We start from the raw sequence: 19,742 nt of genomic DNA on the forward strand, positions 1-19,742 counted from the left end.
GACAGAAAAGGAATAGGAGAGCAAGGAGAGAGAAAGAAACTCAGGACAGCAAAACCCATCGAGGTAGCCCATCCATAGTGTGGATGTATTCTCTAGGCAAAGGGCATCAGGGGAAGGAGAGGCCATTGAGTAGCCAGAAGAGGCCATCAAGTAGCCAGACAGAGTATAGTGCTCTTAAGACTTACAAGGATTTTTATTGATATAATATTCTCCTGTCTTCAAATTTACCCCCTTAAGAGTCTATGGCCCAAAGTGTTGAGTATATTCATGGTATTGTGAATAAAATCAATAAAACACATTTAATTTTAGAATATTTTTCTTCACAACTTTCCTCTTGTCCATGAGCAGTCACTTTATTCCTGTGTCTCTAGCTTCTCTACTCCAAGAAATCCATTGGGTTGATTTTCTGTCTGTTTATTCTATGCACTTCCTATTTGTTGAACCATCCAACATGTGACTGGTTTCTTTCACTTAGCACAGTGTTTTGGATAAAAATAGAATTTCATCCACATTCTAGTAATTATGAGTAACTTTTTATTTAACTCAAAGTCAAGAAAGTGCAGGAAAATAGCTTGAGACCCACGTATGCGTGATTTTCATTTTGCAAGCTACCCAACTCTTCATCCTAGAAGCACCATTGAATCAAGGTTGTCATTAACTGGCCAACTTAGGGATTCTACAGTTGTGGGGGGGTCTTTCATTTTTGCCACAGGGGAAACCAAAGTACTGTGAGATGATTGTGTTTTGAGTGGGATATTTATAGCCTATGTACAGAGCAAAGTGGGCTGTAATGTGAGACTGTGTGGCTCATGATTTAGATTTAATACTGAGAGACAAATAAAATTCTCTTGGTATTCCGTCCATATGTCTCTCTCTTAGCTCTTAAAAGTGACAATTCCCAGCTCAATTTTTACAGTGTAAAGGCTGATTCTCCTCTAATGGTTATCTGCCATTGCTTATGTTTAAAGTAATTTTATGTGCTAAAACTGTAGTTTCAGGATACAAGAGGCAGAAAGCAATAGTCCTGGATTAAGGTTCAGAAAGGCCTTAGTAATGCTGGAAAGGATCAGGATCATACTTGTTCTGTAATGGAAGTGGCATGAACTTGTCCCTTAGCTCATTCTCTCCCTAGAATTAAAGGTATAGAAGGATATCTACTCCATCTAGTTGACAGACATGTAGGATGGGAAATATTTACAGGCTGTGTATAGTCTTATTTTTCCATGATGAAGTCTGCTAGCACTTCCCTGTGGCCACTAGATGTTAGTCTAGGGCCACAGGTAAGAAGAAACTGAAAAACATGAAAAATGGAACCAGAGATTCCACTGACTAATATAGATGCCTTAGGCAAACCCAACTAAAGATAGTTGAGAATATTCTTCCTGTACATGTAAGGCCATTTTTCTTTCCTATAATTTTCAGTGTTGATTTAGCTTGAATTATAGGGAAAGAAGTTGCTGGTAGCTAGGCCAAGATAGTGCCACCAGTCACAGTGGCTTGGAGGCTGTGGCAGGATGACAGTAGAGAACTGGAAAGAACTCAACAAATGGCCTGTGAGCACATAGTTTGATGACTGCTAGTCATTTCTTATCTGGGGTGTTCAATGGCTAGTACCTTCAGTCATCTTAATAAACTCCATGAGAGTCTCACAACCAAATTAATTTTTAGAAGCAAATTCTTTCAAAAACATAAAAATAACTATATCAAATGGCCTTTGGAGTATGATCTTATTTCATGAAACCAAACAATACAATATCAGTGATATAAAAAGGTCAGGCATGAGTAACAAGGCTCTAGTCATTTAATTACATCCTGAGTGTCATTATGCTGGCATCTCAGAGAAATACCCTTGCCCCTCATTTCACTGCTGGACCACAAGAGGAATAGCACAAGCCTCCCTCCATTGACTAACAGAAGCCCCTGTTTAGTCTCTAGGCTACTCAGAGGCTGTCATCAATACCCAGGCTCCATTATGCACCGTGTCTAGAAGAGGCACCAGTCAGATTTCCGTTGCTCCAGAGTTCCTCCTTCTTTGGAAATTTAGCCTTGACTGCATCTTTGGCAAATACGTAGGTAATCCTATAAGGTAAATAGGATTCTGGAAAAAGTGGGGGTGCCAACAGTTTCTTCATTAATCTAGACATGCTCCAATTTGCACTGGGAGCATAAATTTGCATGCTGAATCCCAGAAGCCCCAGGTTGTACAATATTAGATAAAATAAAATTAAATTTTATAATCCCCTATGACCATATTAAAACTCAATAGTCTCAGCTTGGCACATGGAATAGGTTTGCCCACCTGCCTTCTTATTGAAGTTGTTTTCTCAAACTCTGATTGAGTCTGGTTGTACAGCTGGCAATGTAAGAAGTTGGGAACCCTGGCCTATCTGGTCCCCTACTCACTTAGAGCTTAAATGGGAAGGAATACAAGTGCATCAGTATTAGAGAGAAGGCTGGTAGACTGTGGTTATCTCAAGGAGTGAACTGGAATGGTTTTGAATTCTGCTTGATGCCCAGGAGGCAGAAGACAGGGAGGAGGTAGCAAGCATGTTGTCTTTAAACAAGATTAAAGCTTCTGTATATTTTTTTAGTCTACTTCCTGTTGTTCCTCTTTCAGAAAGGTTGGTAGAGAGAACTCCATGAGCTAATATGGTCAGCCATTGTGACAGAAAAAGACACAGTACTTGAGGCAAGGCACAAGTGACTTCTGAGTAAGGTGAAGTAGAGACATGGTTACAACAGAGTAGCTTGATGCCCTGCAGAATCTTCTAGGTCTCAGAGGCAACCTTTACCTCACCAAGGTGACGGTTGATTTTCAAGTCCTTCCTGAACTGGGATGTTTTCTGTGGTTATATATATGGCATCAGACATGGAGTGTTTGGTTTTGTGTCCTTTGGTGGTGTCAAACAGACTTCTGCAAAGAGGCACTTGGAGATAGTGACCTACTGACGAGGGTGTCCTTCCAGGGCTTGTCCATGACAGTGGGAGATGTCTCATAAGATCTACCCTTGCTTCCGTTTGCTGTGTGCTACACATTATGCCCACGGTACTCCTTATACCACCCTGTTAGCCACTGGTGGAGCCATTTCTCAATTGCTTCTATCAGCAATCTCCTTGAGGGACCCTTGAATCTAATAGGCAACCTGAGGATGGCAGAGGCAGGAATCTCATTTACCTAACATGAATGACGTCTGCTGTCTTCTTCATCTCCCAATCTTAGGAATGAGTCCTGAGAATGAAGCTTCTGAGAGGAGCTACAGGCATACCTGGTCCTGTTCTGAGCCCAGAAACAGCTGACCTTTCCAGTTCAGCATTTTTATAAATCTTCCCTAATGAAGTTGGGGGGGGGATTAATGAATAAATGATGGTTAAATCACTCCCTGCAGAAAACTGATGCTCGCAGCCACATCCAGAAAAGAAGCTTAAAAATCCTGCAATTGACTTGCACAAAAGCTTTAAAACTCTTTCCCAGATGGGAAGACAGAAGTTTTGCCAACACCAATGATAGAGGCCAAGAGAAGATCAAGGTAGATTGCCTGAAGAGTAACAGAGTTCCTAGGAAAACATTCTTAAAGCTCATTAGGAAATGACAGAACACACACATATGCATACACACCATACACACACTCTGTATACACACACACACACTGTATTAACCACGCACTATTAATTCCTTCAGCCAGCTCTATTTGCTCATTCCTGGTCTTTTGAGAACCTGTATGTCATGTTTACTTCTTAGTACATTTGTAATTTCACGTTCCTGATACCACTGACTGTCTCTACAGACACTCTCTACTGTGTGGTTCCTGGCTGCACACCTCAGTCCAAGTGGCTTGGAGAAAGTAAGGTTGGCTCAAGGAAGAGAGAGACAAAAAAAGCAGAAAAAGTAGCTGGCCACAGCAGGCCAGCTAGATGTGGAACTGATGTGGAAGTAGATGTAGAAGGAACATAAATGAAAGGAGTAGGTGATCTGTAAATCTTAATAGAGCAATTCCAGGATGCAGGCTGGGAGGAGCTAGAACAAGGCTGATGAGTTATTGGGTAATGCTAGAGCACATAGCTTGCTAGCCTTTCCTCACATTGCGTCCTGGGTGAAATGGCCTGTGGGACAGGGTCAGTGGCATTGGTGCGATTGTTCTACACCCACTGCCTTTAGGAGTCTAGTTACGATAGCAATGATGTTCAGAGGGCACAGAACAGGTCACCCACCTTGAAACCTGGTAAGGAGCAGGGTTCAGGGAGAGAGCACCCGGTTATTGAAGAATGGGAAGCTAAGGGTGGGGGATGGGCACTGTTAGACAGACCCAGAAGTAAGAGGCCCATATTGAGCAGTATATCAGAGGTCAGGCTGCTTTTTTCTTGGCACCCCAGGAGATGGAGCAGGAGAGCTCTGCTGATTGCAAGCTCTGCAAACTGGCAAATGAGCTTCTGTTTTCCTTAGTCTTGTCTCCTCAGACATAGGCTGGAAATAGATGCAACTAGCAGGTGACTTCAGGAAAAACAAACAAACAAACAACAAAGAAACAACAAACAAAAAAAAACCTAGCAACTTGCTGGCTGTTAGGGGCTTAGTGCCAGAGAAGAGGAAGCTCAGGAGTAAACCAGGGAAACAGGCAGGGATGAGCTGCATCCATTCTATAGGCTGAGTTCTTGCTGTCTCAAAAATCCCATATGGATCAGGCATTTAAGTTTTCCAGCAATCAAAATAGTAACCATTGTCATTGCTCTATAGAAGAGAAAACTGATACTTAGAGAGGCTAAGCCAGGCCTTAGGGCAAAGCAGAAGTGCAGAGCCCAGATCTGGATACAGGATGACCTGCCTACAAGAACCTTGCTGCCATCTAGGAAGCCTTCTTACATAACAGCTTTCTTTCTCTGTCTCATTGGCACTCAGCCTACAAGTATTTATTAAGCACACAACAACTATTGAATATCGTCATCTCCTGGGGAAACAAAAGAAACCCAGCCAAGGTCCTACTAACCATCAACATCACTGACAGAAGAAACTAAAGACTAAGGGGAAATAGCTTTATCTTCATACCATTAACTTGTAGGGCTAGATGCCACCCTTATCATACAGTAAGGACTAAGGCTTTCTTAGGAGGTAGTGGACCAATACTGGTATCTTTCTCTTGATGATGTCACTGGAACCCAAGACCTGTCTAGAAGTCTAAAGGTGGAGGGAATGAAGGGCTTGTACCAGGGGACAACTCTAGTGATAATCCGTGTACTGGGTACATGGTTGTTTCCTCCTACATCCTATGCTGCTGGGGCTGGGAAGCCTGAAGTTCCCTCTTTCCAGGCTGGACTCCTTTTCTTTTGGGAATGGTACTCAACTGGTTGAAAGGCTGTACACTTATGTGCAATGTGGTTTCTTAAGGATTGATACTTCCCAACCTTTCCTCAGTGTTAACAAGCTCAAGTTTGTGGAAATACTATTCATTTCAAATATTCTGATTTTTCATTCTTAAATTCTTCAATGGTTTCTTTTTCTTTTTTAATTTAACTTAACCACCTGGTGAACTCTCCCCTTTTATAGGGAATTGGAGCATTCCCTCATCCAGGAAGACTTCTCTGATTCAAAGCTGGAAGCACCCTGTTGTGTTCCCAGCCCTGTACACACCTCACTCATGTATCACTCTTTGTGTGTATGTGTGACTGTGTGCAGATAAGCATAGTGCTGCCTCTGAGCCCTTACTGGCTGACCTCATCTCTGCCCATGGTTCCCTTTCTGTCTGCCATCTACTGTGTCTACCCATTCTGGACTTCTCATCTTTATACATTACCCAAATGATGGAAGCTGAAGCTAGGCTATTTCCTAAGCTGCCACCAGCTGATGACAGTGGGTACTCTTTCATCTGGTGACAATTTCAAACCCCAACCTATCTGCAAAGAGGAGTGGGGGTGGGAATATCTGGCAGGTATGGGCAAGGACAGTTACCTGAGTCAGAATGGCAAATGCTCAGGAAATTAAACCATGAAGCAAGTAGGTCCCAGATTCCTAAACCTGGCTCACAAAAAGAGCAAAGGGCCAGCTAGAAAAATGCGGTCAAGTTTGAGTCTGAAACAACAAAAGCCAAGCCTTGGAAAAGAAGTACCAACTCACACTTCTCCCTGTAATATCATAGGGCCTAATCTTTTCAGGACAGAGATTGCTCCTCATTCATGCGGGGATAGTCACTGCCCTACACTTGGTGCCCAACACCAGGCATCTGTACACCCAGGGCAACTTCCAAGCACAGAATACACAGGGCCCTTTGAAAGAATTAATTTCACAATGGGGAAATTAAGGCTGCAATTAGCCTTGACTCAGTTGCCCATATGATTCATAAAGCAGATGCATCATCTTCTGCCATTCTCTACCTGCCTTCCTCTGAATTTCTTTACAGACCTGAGTTTGACCCTAAACATTCTTACTTGGGCATCTGCAAAGAGCATGACTGTCTGACATGAGTGTGTAAGCAGTATGCTAGAGTCACAGTGAAGACAAGTTCCTCCTGTCTTTATGTGAACCTGCACAGCTGGCCACTTCTGGAGGAGGGTTGAGGCATTGCTTGAAGAATTCACAAGAGATCAGTTTCCTATCTCCTAAATTCATCATTCATAGTGTCTAGATCAAAGTTCTAGGAGTGTTTCTATGCCTATATCATTTTGAGTTAGAAGCTTGTAGGGTAAACTGTCCCTCTGTTCCTGTCCTTGATCTCTACACAGTCCTCTTATGTATAGCTTGCACACCTACTCTGGAGTAGGCCCTGAACTGTAGATGCTCCCTCTTCCCAGGAGTTCTCTTCCTCTTCTCCTCCCTCTCTCCTTGGCTGATAAGTATGCTTCTCTCAACACCTCTGAAAACTGTATCTTCTCATCACTGTCCCAGTCATTGGCAGATAGAAATAAAGTGGGTTTTTTGTTGTTGTTTGTTTGTTTTCTGTGACAGCTCCTCTGATGTTGCCCTCTTTTGTGTTGATCAAAACAAAACAAATCAGACTGTCAGTGCCTGACTGAAGCCTAATTGGAAATCCAAAGTGGCACTAAATGTTATGGTCTAAATCAAATACATTTAGTTACCAAAACTAAATACTGAGTGCACTAGCATCACTGCTAGTCAGGAAAGGCTGAGCAGGCAGAGGCTGAGTTCTGGGATGTCATTCCATACTTGCCTGCCATTTGGTCTTGGTAAGGCCTTCCTGATCCTTAGGACCACTAGCTGGAACCAGCAGCTGAGTTAATCCTGGCATACCGGGTTCACTCTGGGATGGTACCCAAAAGGCTGAATGAAGCTGCAATGTTTCTTATTTTCTTTTCCTGGACTCCTTGCAAGCGTTGTCTTTGTTGAGTAAACCATTTTGGAAATGCACAAGGGAGTCATGAGATCACCCTCCTGTCTTTCAATGGCATTGGTGGTAGTGGAAAGGGCATGAAGACAAAGGCTTTGCCATTGCCTGAGCTCTATTCCTAAGAGCCCTACAAACACCTTCTTTGGGGGCTTCACATTCCCTCTTGGTCTAACATGGGTAATTAATTGTCTCTCAGTTTCCCATAAGGAGGAGAGAGTATTCTTGGTAGAACATTGATCTGCTATATAGTACACAAGGCAGTGGCAGAATTTTTTTTTTTTTTCTGACTACAGGTGTTTCTTCTACTGTCCCTTGAATGAGTCTGGGTTCTGAAACAGTGTTGGCATTCTTTAATTGGGTTTTTTTTTTTTTTTTTTTTTTTTTTTTTTTTTTTAACAAACTACTACTTCCTTCGGAGTGCTAGCTTAGGAGAGCCTGTGTTTCCTGGAGCCTGGAGCCCTTAATGAAGAAATTGCAGGATGGGAACAGGCACAGCAGGGGTCACTGTTTTCAGAGTTAGGAAGGGAGCTTTGGCTGGGGAGGCCTGGTACAAAGGCCCAATCCTGCTGTTTGCCAGCTTTGCTGCTCTGGGGAAATTAGCAAGCCAGACTTTATTTCAATTTTCTTATCTATAGAAAAGGCTGGGAAAATAATATTCATTAGCTGAGGTCATGTTTATAAACTAAAAGAAGTGAAACATTGGCATAAATATTAGATTTCAACACATCTTAACTAAAGCAGAGCCGAGAGGCCAGACAGCCCATAGAGTTTATATACTGTAGGTGTGGTTATAAGCTGAGTCTTGCTTGCAAGGCTTGGCCTGGTGATAGGCATGGGACATAACCATAAAAACATAATTACGATGCTAACATGTATTAACCAGGCATGCCATGCCAGGTGCCTCTCTGAGTGCTTTTAAGACATTAATTCATTGAATTAATTCAGCGAACACTCCAGCAGCAACCACAAGTATGCCCATTTACAGATGAGGCTACTGAAGCAGAGTGGTGAAGCAGCTTGACCAAGGTCTCACTGTAGTTAGTCTAGGAGCTTGACTTGACCTGGTTCTTGATGCTAACTGCTCATGGTAGATGACTGCTTTCAAAGGTACTTCTGAGATCTAGGCTCCCTTTTCCGTGAAACAAAAGGCTGTGCTTCTCGAAATAATCTCTAAGGCTAACTAGCCCTGGATCCCTGTACCAAGGCAAAGAGGAAACCTTTTCTGGAGACTCTAAATCTGAAGGGATTAGTGAGAGCACTTCCTGGAGAGTTCCAGTTGCCTCAGTCACTGAGCACCCTGCCCACATTCTCTCTGTAATCTATATTCCAACTCCACCAGCAGAATTTGATGGCCCTCCCCAGGGTAAGACTCCTGTTTTTTATCTCTACACCAAACCCACACTTACTAGTGCTGTTATTGTCGTGAAAAGAGCAGGAAGAAATCATAAGGGGACTATCTCCAGGGCAGAACTATTTATAAGATATTTGCTGGACCATTCCTTAGAAAGGCAGCCTTGTCCAAATCTGCATATGCAAATGAGTTACCAGTGGACAAAGCTATGCATTATACATGGTAGACACTTAATGGTCTGCTGAATGAAAGAGGCTATATATGCAAATGATATGCAAATCTCTCCTAGTTTAATTTGACTCTTGGGAACATCTTCAGCGACTCTCTGGGGCCTAGGTTGTTTTAAATTTTTTAAATTAAAACTTTGTACACACAATCACTGCTTCCTTTTGCCTCTGCTGAGCAAAGCCACAGTCAAGTTGGGGCAAGAATGCTGGTCTGAGCAGCCCTGGTTCTCCTGATGACACAGATTATAGCCAGGGCAAGTGAGCTACTCTTTGGGCATCTTGAATTAAGATCCAGTAATTTCCCATCATCCTATACTTGAAACATCACTGCGGGCAGTTAGGGTGTCCGCCATCAGCAGTTACTAGAAAGAAAAATCAGAGCCCCTGCCAAAGCTGAGAGCAGAGTCCCCATTTAAAATCCCTTGCCCATTTAGAGCAATGAGGGTATTTGGCATCAGTCTGTCCAGCCTGAGCATTGTGTTTAATCACTTCTTTCCAAACCAAAGAACTTTAAAATAAAGGCTGGAATTCTCTCTAAAATACTGTAATCCAAGTGTCTGATTAATAGAGTATGTTAGCAGTTCTTTTCCCTCAGGTGAAAACATTTATTTTTTAAAAATGCTCCAAGAGAATATTAATGGCCAACAATCATCCGGGTCAGCCTCTGGGCTCTTTGATGCTGGTGATGAGGGAACTCAAAACCTGGTGGGAGAAAGCCATGGCTGGCTCTTTGTACTGTGCTCCTGGAGAAAGGATTCTGCCCTTTCTTTCGGAAAAATACTGATCTGAATGAGAATCAGCTCCTGGGCCACACAGAGTTCCATGTCCTTAACCAGAAACACATGTGCACCAACAGCTTGGATTGAAAGTATAACAGAAACCCCCCTATCCTCACTTCCCTAATCTTCAACTTCCATAATTCATCCAGTTCTTCCAGTTCAACCATCTGCCTACCCCAGCCCCACCTTCATGTGTCCCCTGAGCTAAGGCTCCTAGGCCAGAAAAGGGGGATGCCTATGACAGACACCATTTGCCTTGTAAAAACACACATAGACAAGCTCTGTCTACACTGGAAAAGTCTTCTCCCCTGGACTAAACAAATACCCACAATCAAAACTAACAGTCTGAGGTGTCAGAATGCAAGGCCCTGTGACCCTGGAATTGTGTAGTTTTTCACATTATTTGTTTCTACAATGTCATCATGTAACTTAGGGGTCTTGGTAATTCAGTAGCTGGCTACAGGTGTCAGGCTTAATATCCGAGGTGTGAACATAGCCCTTTTGAAAATGATTCTGGTTTTGGTCCTAGATCCAGTTTAGTAATTACTCAATGGGACTAAACTAGTGAAAACAAAATGTGTTCTCTAGTGAAGCTGGCTGGGTATTGGCATCTCATCATGCAGAAGAATGGTCTGACCTCCCCTTTCTTCCCACAGCCACAGAGGGAAAAGTGTGTGTGAGAGAGAGACAGAGACAGAGACACACACAGATAAAAGCAGACACACACAAACAGAGACAGAAAAAGAGACAGACAGACAGACACACAAAGAGAGAGACAGAGACACACAGAGAGACAGAGACAGACGAGATGGAGATACACAGTGATAGAGACAGAAAGGCGGAAGGAAGGGGAGCTAGTTCTCTGCCCATTGGAGACTGTGGGAGGAGGGGTTTCATAATCTATGTGTCTGATGACTCCAGGCTGAAGTTCTCATTGTCCTATACTTGTAAACTTCTTAAGACAAGGTGGTAAATTTGCTCATATCCAGCAATTATGCAGAGTGAGGAATACTTGTCTGTGTCATGAGGGAGAGCTATGCCTGAGAGCTGGGACAATGTCACCATGGCAAGACCCATGCTTTGACAGGGAATGTCCCTGTGCTGACCTGTTCCTGACAGAGTCCATTTCCCAGTGGTATTTTCAGCACTAACAACATTGATGTGGCCCCTTTTGTGGGGACTTAAACAACCTTAGCCAATAAGAAGCCTGAAGGAAAACCACTGGTGTGTCCTCACACACTTGTGTTGACCCTGGATCTGAGTTCTGGATCCTTGCAGTGCTGAAAGTGCCCAGTGAATATTTTTCATCTGGGATTAGAGGGGCCATCTCTGAAGTCCTGGCCAGCTCTGGTGTTCTATGGCCTATTCCTGGTAGACAAGGAACCATGCAGTTGTTTGCTCCCTAGCTTTATGTCTTAAATTGTCTCTCGATACACATAATTCTCTTGGAGTGACGGTCACTAGAGTGAAGAGGCAAGTAAAAGGGATGAGGAGACCCCCAAAGACAATCTCATTTCTGTCTTATTTGTGTGTGTGTGCCTCACTTTCAGAGTCTACAGCTAACATGGTTGACATGTTAGGGACTACAGCAGAGACTGTGTTAAGATTGCCAGGTTGTAAGGGTGTCCAACATACATGGATTAGTTATCAGTCTGGTCAAAAGTCCACTCTTAGCCCCTTGTTTATTGTTAAGTTTCATGTATGTGCATGGTGGTGGTATAGGTATATGCATTTGTGTACAGTGCCCATGGAGGTCAGAGATGGTATCGGAGCCCCAGGAGCTGAAATTACAGGTGGTTGTGAGCTGACTGGTAGGAGTGCTGGGAACTGAATTCAGGTTTGTCTGCAAGTGCACGACACACTTTTTGCTAAGTCATCTCTCCATACTTCCTACCATCATTCTGGTAACTCCAGATGTTCATGTCATTTCCCTGAGGCTGTGAAAAGATATGTTATGTTCATAAAGTTTGAGGTTGTTTGTAATATAGCAAACAAACAGTGTATACAAAGGACACTTGGATTATGTCTAGTGTTCACAGGCAGAAGAGGTTTATCCTGTCTTTGTCACTGAGCTTGGGGCTTGGTTATATATTTGGAGAGGCCCTGAAGGGTCCTTTCCAAACCAGATGTCCATACATGTGGCCTATGGCATGGGGATGACCTGGCTTGGAATCCTTTCCCTCCTCTCCACAGATGTCTGTGTTCTGGCCTTTTGGCCTCACATATGAGCTAGGGGTGCCTCTCTGTGTTCTGAGAGAGTGGGATGTTTAGTCTACGGGTACATTGCTGGATTTTTAAAATAAATGCCAGATTATGAGCACACAGCCCAGTCGGCCAGGCCAGAGTTTTCTGGCTGACCCATTGGGACAACAGGTTGCAGCAGCAACGCCAGGCTGTAAGCTATTCTTGGGAGCAGGACATTCTCTCTCTACATTCTGTTGTAGATTGCAACAGAAACTTCTGGTTCTCTCTGAGGTACCAGGAAGTTTTACTAACAATACCATTGATGATGAAGCCTAGACTGTGTGCTCAACACATACTAGGCACTTTATGTCTGTTCTTTTATCCTCAGAACACTACTTTATTAGATCTATTATACAGGTGAAGCAACTGAGGCTAAGAAAATTAGATAATTTTCTGAAGTTACATAATAAGTGGCTGAGCAATTGTGTCAGTCATACATACCAGATCTTAAACATGTGATTCGTCCTCTCTAAGCCTCTAAATGGAAAGTAGCCTAGGCCCCCACCCTCTCCAAAAAACATCACCCATCTCCAGACTTCTGTTCTTCCCAAGGCTCTCCAGCCTGCATGGAGCCATTCTGCACAGACTCCCCTTTTCCATTTCACCCTTCATTGGATCATTTTATGCCTCTATTCCCTCTGTTAATTCAATCTAATTAAAGTATAAAATAGAATAATTGCTTCCATTCCTACACTCTTTTCCCATCTACCCTGAGGACAGAGTGGTATTCCCTTTCTGGGAGTGGCCAGCTTGACAAGCTGGGTTGGAATCAGGCTGTGCCTCTTTTTTTTTTTCATCTTCTTACTTGCTGTTTTACTTGGCTCCCAGCCTAACTTTCCCAGTACTTGCTGACTGACTTCCATTAGAACTGAGGGTCTGTGAGCTAGCTGTATTCATGTTCATGACATCTGCTAACTTACTGCTGACATCGTCGGGGTCTTCCTAGGGAAGAGCCAGCCTTCTCTTGATGGAACACCTGGGCAATTAACAGTAGGACAGGAATTCTGTTTCCAAGTTTCCCCCTGGGACTGGCCCAGCCAAAGATCCATTAAGAGTACATTAACATTGACTTGTTAGGCAGTGGCACTAATGACCCAACACTTCCTACTAGTACTATTTCTTAATTACATTTAGTTAATTGACAGAGAGAAAGAGAGAGAGAGAGATCTGAGTGCTAGATTGGAAGGTTCTAGCTTTGTGCAGAGATGGAATACTCTCCAGGCAGAACTGGAAACCTGATTCTGCTCTCACATGGTCCCAAGGATATAAGAGGTACCATATCTTTGGCAAAGGGTGGGGAAACAGAAGCATAGAAGACATGAAACTACACTGTCCATAATAGTATGCTACAAAGTGAAATCACAGAAAGGACCCTCACAATAGTGCCCTATGAAGTTTGAGTAGGGCTTGAGTGTGACACACAACCTCACAATCTGGAAATTACTGTGGAGCCTTTAAGGAGGATAGATACTGGCATGTAATTAGATCACTGAAGGTTCTGTCCTTGGGAAGATATTGGTTAGTTCTTACAAAAGGGTTGTTAAGAAGGAGCAAGTCTAGCTCCTCCCCCACCTCTCTGCTTCTGGTCTTATCATGTGATCCCCCTCCTCAAGCATGTTCTTGGATACCTACAACACTGTGACACAGGTAAGCAGTCCCTACCGGGGATTAGACCGTACTGTTTTGACTTTGGCACATACACTTCTTCACTTTACAAGTTACCTCATTTCAAATATTTTGTTACAATAATGGAAAACAGATATACTGCCTTGACCCATGAACATACTTACTGATCAACAAATTCCTAATCTCTGCATAGTGATCATGGTTCAGGGAAGATACTTATAGGAGCATTTATCTATCTTTCCTTTAGAAAGGTCTTATGGTCTAGTGTCAAGCTTACCAATGCTGCTACTGAGTACAGTGTTTGTAAGAGAACATGAAAATTGATTTATGTGTCAAATGTGCTCCAAAATTGAGACAATAAAACTCAAATTAAAATGAAGTTATCTGGAAAATTCATTTAGAAAATTGTTAATGTATGTTTCAGTAGACACTTTCAGCAGCAGAAGAAACACTTTATGACAAATAATCTAATTATGGTCATTTCATCCATTATAACAGTGGTTCTCAACCTTCTAACGTTGTGGTCCGTTAGTACAGTTCTTCATGTTGTGATGCTCCCCAACCATAAGATCATTTTCATTGCCACTTCATAACTATACTTTTACTATTGCTATGAATTATAATGTAAATATCTGTGCTTTTTGATGGTCTTAGGTAGCCCCTGTGAAAGGGCTGCTTGACTACAGTCCACAGGTTGAGAACCACTTATTAGAATATCATTTCTCTCCCCCAAATGACCGCAGAGTTAAGTGAAAAGAAAAACAACCCAAATTCACAAAATAATTGACAAAAAATATCATTTCTCATTCTTGATATAGACACTTTATAAACTGAGTAAAAAAAAAAAATACCAAAGAAAAATTACCAGAACCCAAGGATCATTCCTAAGGACTTGACAGTATAAAAAAATGTCCAAGATGTACAGGAAACATTTAATATTTAAAAGTATAAGGAAAACACATGTTAAAGTATCAACAATGAGAAGTTTATATTGTTGATTTAGTAATAATAAAAATACATTTATTTCCAATATTATTTTTAAAAGTCCCAACCCAGGACTTTGCTAAGTCTTGTTAAGATCTGGGAGATGCTGGAATTAGACTGCCATTTCTGTCTTGGACACTTGTCTTTCCAAGTCCCCAAGGAGTTAAGGGACTAGGACTCTAGTTAGCTTTTGGTGGAGTCAGGACTAGAGGCTCCAAGACCTGGGGCCTCCTAGCTCAGGCAGGGCTAGCTATTTGGGTCACATGCTGTTATCTTCATCTTAAGAATCACATACCACTACATATGCAGTAATGGGACTATAGGGAGCAAGGGCTAGAAAAAGGCCATATAGAGTGCTCATGGTAAGTATGGTCGTTGATGCTGAATAAGAAGAAATTCTTCATTTGTTATCTCAACTTTTCTCATGCTTTCCTTCTGTGAGATACACTGAGATTAAGTGGCTGTCCAAGGCAACTCAGCTATAAAGTATGAGACAGGACTTAGCCATGGGGCTTCAGAGATACCTCATTATCTGATTCATATTCTTTAATTAGTAAAGGAGTAAGCTAAGGTTGTGGGATCATGTGAACAATAATGGCAAACACTGGGAGCAAAAACAGGCTGCCTGACTCTGTTCTTACTGACTATCCGCCTGGCACACATTAAACTGTGTCTTTTGTGAGGCCATTCTGAGTATCAATACTCTGTTCCATGGCCTCAGACAGATGGGCCCTATGAGCTGCTCTTGGCCATCAGCCCTGGATCACCCCTGCTGAAGTCACCTAACTAGCTCTTCTACATGATTTGCAGTCTCTCAGGGGACAGGCTTCAGAGCTCCACCACAAATCCCCCTTTAGACTCAGCCTCCTGATTGCCTCACTCCATTTGGTATGGGGAACTCCTACTAATATCTTACTTGACCAGAGACAGCCCCATGACATTACACTCAAAGGATTACAATTTCAGCTTCCAGTGGCTGGCTGCTGTGCAATCTGTCTGGTTCTGACTATTACAAGAACAGGGTATCTGATACAAAAGATAGGTGAAAGGAAAGAATATTTATAAACAAGATACTTGGGCACTTGATGTGGCTAGGGCTGATACTTTCAAATATTGACTAGGAGCTCATTATGTACCCTGAAGCTTACTGAGCAGTTCTCATTTCTGACCCAGTCTCTTTTCTCAGCCATCTGTATAGTGCTAGGAAAGGAACCCAGGGCTTGAGCATGCCAGGCAAGCTCTCTGCTTTTGAGCCACATCCTCTTCTGCCCACATTTTGAATGCATTTTCAAAAAGCATCCCATCTGAGAAGAGAATGTGCTGCTCTGCCACCTTCTTAGTCACCTTTAGCTCTCACTGGTTACTGCTATGTGTTTCTTGGATTTATATTTGAATAGACTCAGGGAACCCAAGAGATAGTTCTTGCCCAGAGTGATCTGCTTGGTCCTTTGGCATACAGAATATCTGAAAATACTACCAAAGCATAGACTCTTCATCCAGTGTGGTCACCCTTTCACTGGCTCTATAGTTGCCACTTCATCCTGCTGTCTGCAGGTAGTTCTTTAGAACTATCTGGGTGTTGGCCAAATGTCAGTAGGGTGTTATATTTTGAAAATGAGGATTTGGTGACTTGTGACTATTTTTAAAATGTAGGGCTTAGAATTTATGGAGTAAGTATCTACCTTCTTTGTTTAAAAATAACTCTCTGGGGGTTGAGGGCATGGCTCAGTCAGTGTTTGTCATACAAACATGAGGACTTGAGTTGGACCTCTAGAGTCCATATAAACAAAAGACAGCCACACATCTATAATCCGAGTAGTAGGGAGTAGAGACAAACTAAACCCTGGGGCTTACTTGCTGGTCAGCCTACTGTATTTGTTGAATAAGTTCTTGGCTACTGAGAGACACTGTCTTAAGAAACAAAGTAGATGATGCCTTGGGATCGATGTCTGAGGTTGGTTCCTAGCCTGCACACACACAACACACACATATACAAATGTATCCCCCATAGTACAAATAAGTTTCTGCCTTAAAAACCAAAAAGAATAGGAGGAAAATCCTAGAGCACCCAGAGACTCTATCCAATGGTACAGATCTCTAGGCATATGTCTCCCTTATTAGATTGTAATCAACTTAAGGATAACAACCAAACCTCATTTGTTCTGATATTTTTCCTATACTATGTTCCCAATAATTATTTGTCCAGTAACACTTTTCCAAGATCCACTGGTTATTTTATTGGGCTAATAGGCCAATGTTTGTTTCTAGGACTGTCTTACCCACTCTGGTTTGGCAAAGTTTCTGTCAGTTCTACTAAGTTCTCAAATGGATCTGTTTATGCCTCAACTGCAGAGGCCATATGAATAAAGGTAGAAAAGACAGGTGGGCTCAAGAGGATCAAGATGTAATTTGCATTCAGTTAGCATATGATTTGTGTCATCTATTCTCAAGAAGTAATTTTCAAGTTAGAGCTGCATCACTGCTTCCCTTATGCCATCATGCACCCATACCCTTTCCTTACGCCTGCACATGCCTCATTTATCATCCATTGATCCAGATTCTATGTCTTTGAAATGAGAGCACACAGAACTCTGGGAATCATAAAGCTGACCAGGGGCTTTGGGGTCTTTGAGGAATATTCATGAAAAGACACAGTTACTGGGACATACCTAGTGAAGGGGTGGGTCCTCCAGCTCAGCTGTCTTTACAGTTTCAGTCAGCATCCTGAGCTCTGAGACAACCTCAGAATCCTTGTCTTTCTTTTTTGTTATCCTCAGAAAAAAGAATACTATCATGGCTGCTGCAGAACGAATGGCTAGCCGTGGCTAAGAAATTTGCTCAGTTTCTTTCCTCCAGGGTGTCTGGTAAATCCCATCATCCCTGATTCCTTCCTTCCCCATAGTTCCCTCTGTTCAAACACCTGTAGATAAAATGTGAGCTGAAGAGTAAATTTTCCCTGGATCCTGGAAAATAGGGTTTGTGCAGTTGCTACTTTAGCAGAGGATTGAGGCATCTCTTGTGAGGTCTTCAACCTCTGTAGTAGTTTCAGCTTTCCAGAATGGACCAGCTCCATCCTGCATCCAATCTCAGATTCAGGCCAAGATCTCATCTCCTTTCAGAGCCCCATTTCATCCCTGTCTCCCAGAAGCCAGGCCAGCCTAGAGGCCTAGATTATTTACACTCTTTGGCTTCCATGAGCAGCCAACTCTGTGGGCCCAGGAGCAGTAAATCTACCTCCTAATCACACCATGCTGCAGGGCTCAGCCTAGCTCTTTCTTGCAGGGCTTTTCATCACTCACTCAGACAGGGGCTGTGGCCTAGAAAGAAGCCTCCGGGAAGAGGCTTGCCCTGGTAGCTTCCCTCTATCTCTCTGTAAATGCCACAGAACTCTAACTTTCTCAGAATCCCTGCACAGCAAACTCGGAGTCTCTGCTGTAGGTTAGATCAACTTCTGATCAAAGGTGACAGGTTATCAGAGGTTTCCTAGAGTTGGAAAGGAGAGATATGTGTCAGCACTTACCTGTCTCTCAGACATAACATACAGGTAGAACTGATTGATAGAAAAGGCCATGTCCCGGAGGATGGGGCTCCCATCTTTGAACACAGAGACCATCTCATACTGGACCCCTCCATGGGGGGGACCATCAGCTCGGATCTGCAAGAAACCCAAATTGCCCTTAGTATTGACGTCCAGCCTTCCCATGGACTACCTGCTTCCACCTGGAAGGGTGGCTTATAAAAGTCAGTTGCTATTCCTTTAGGTCATGCCCTGGAAAGATGTGCAACTTATATTAAACTCTCCAATCCATTTACACCCACTTTCAGTATGCAGGATCTGAGATCTCCTGCTCTCTCTTTCCTTCTACCCTGTTTTCCCTTCTCCTTCTCTCTCTTCCCCTTCCCTGTCTCCCTTTTCTTCTTTCTTTTATTTATTTGGAGCTAGGGTTTTACTATGTAACCCAGTCTTCCCACTAATCCATAATCCTCTACCTTCAACTTTTCCACCTATGGGTTTACAGACATGTACAATTTGTCAAAATGCCCAGTTTGGGTCTGGGATTCCTAGTGGTGGTTTATTTGTGGTTGAATGCACGTGAAAGTTTCTGACTGTCTCTATGCAGTTGTTTTTGTGTGCATAACCATCTACAGAATGTGTGATGTTTGTAGCACGCGGGTGTGTATAAGCATAACTACTCTAGGTATTGGAGAGTCAACAGACAATTGGAGAGTCAATTGTCTATCCACAGTACCCTTGTGTTAGGCTGACATGGGGGAATAATTATGCAGATCATCAAAAGCCTTGTTATCATTGAGAGACTGAAGATTTCAGGTCTCAGAAATCTTTCTACACCTAGATGCCAGTTGGCTCTATTTTCAAGTTACCTAGGAAGATGAAGTATGTTCCTTTTTCTTTTGCCCCACCCCAAGACAGTAAACAAAAAGGACCTGAATGCCATTTACCTAAGGCTGCTCTGCCCAGGCTACATACTTCAGCTTATCTTGAAAAGTTGTTGTTGTTGTTGTTGTTTTTGTTTTTTAAGGTGAATATCAGAGCTGGACCCATGAATCATAATCTTTAAGGGTATGGCCTAGGCATTGTCACCTGGTTTAAAAGCTCCATAAGCAAAGGCACAGCCAAGCTTGTGAAGCAGCATGATAACTTAATGCTCTTAATCCTGCTGCCCCCAGAATTGCCTGGAGGGGATGGAAAGTTTGTGACTGAGCCAGACCATAACCTCTGTTTTGGTGGGAGATTCCCATGTTTAAGACTCCCAGAGATGCTGAGGCTATCAGCAGAGGTGTGGAGAAGGCTACTCTGGATGAGCCCTACATGTCCTCAAGGAAAGAATTTCATGTAAGGAGCTGTTGGCAAGGAGTCCCTGGTATGAGTGGGTTCAAATCATAGTTCCATTCCAGATCAGCAGCTCACCATTCATTCCCTATCCCATTTCCTATTCCAGCTTCCCTTTCCCATCCTACTACATTTCTTCTGCCTTGTCTTGCCTGCTCTGGGAAGCCCCTTGCCCCTAATAATTAATTACATATGCCGGCACCTTTTTGTTCTATTAGACATGTATCCTAGGATTATAATCAATTGATTTGCTCATTGTATATGTATTAGCTAATGCATATTGACTTACTATTTGAATTGTTCTCTAATTGCTTCTGATATGTGTAGAGTCATTAGCATTGTGAA

The 19,742-nt window shown here is 42.8% G+C and overlaps 1 protein-coding gene across 2 annotated transcripts in view; it reads right to left on the reverse strand.

Annotated features, from left to right (window-relative positions):
• Positions 1-19,742, reverse strand: part of Plxna2 (plexin A2) — a 205,636-nt gene that overhangs the window by 87,448 nt on the left and 98,446 nt on the right. For both annotated transcript variants that reach the window (XM_055609140.1, XM_055609139.1), the window contains exon 4: positions 18,066-18,200. In XM_055609140.1, the coding sequence (XP_055465115.1) occupies positions 18,066-18,200 (135 nt within the window). The remainder of the gene's footprint in view (positions 1-18,065; positions 18,201-19,742) is intronic.

This window comes from Psammomys obesus, unplaced genomic scaffold (assembly GCF_907164565.1).
Source record: "Psammomys obesus unplaced genomic scaffold, mPsaObe1.curated_primary_1811, whole genome shotgun sequence".
Classification (NCBI taxonomy): domain Eukaryota; kingdom Metazoa; phylum Chordata; class Mammalia; order Rodentia; family Muridae; genus Psammomys; species Psammomys obesus.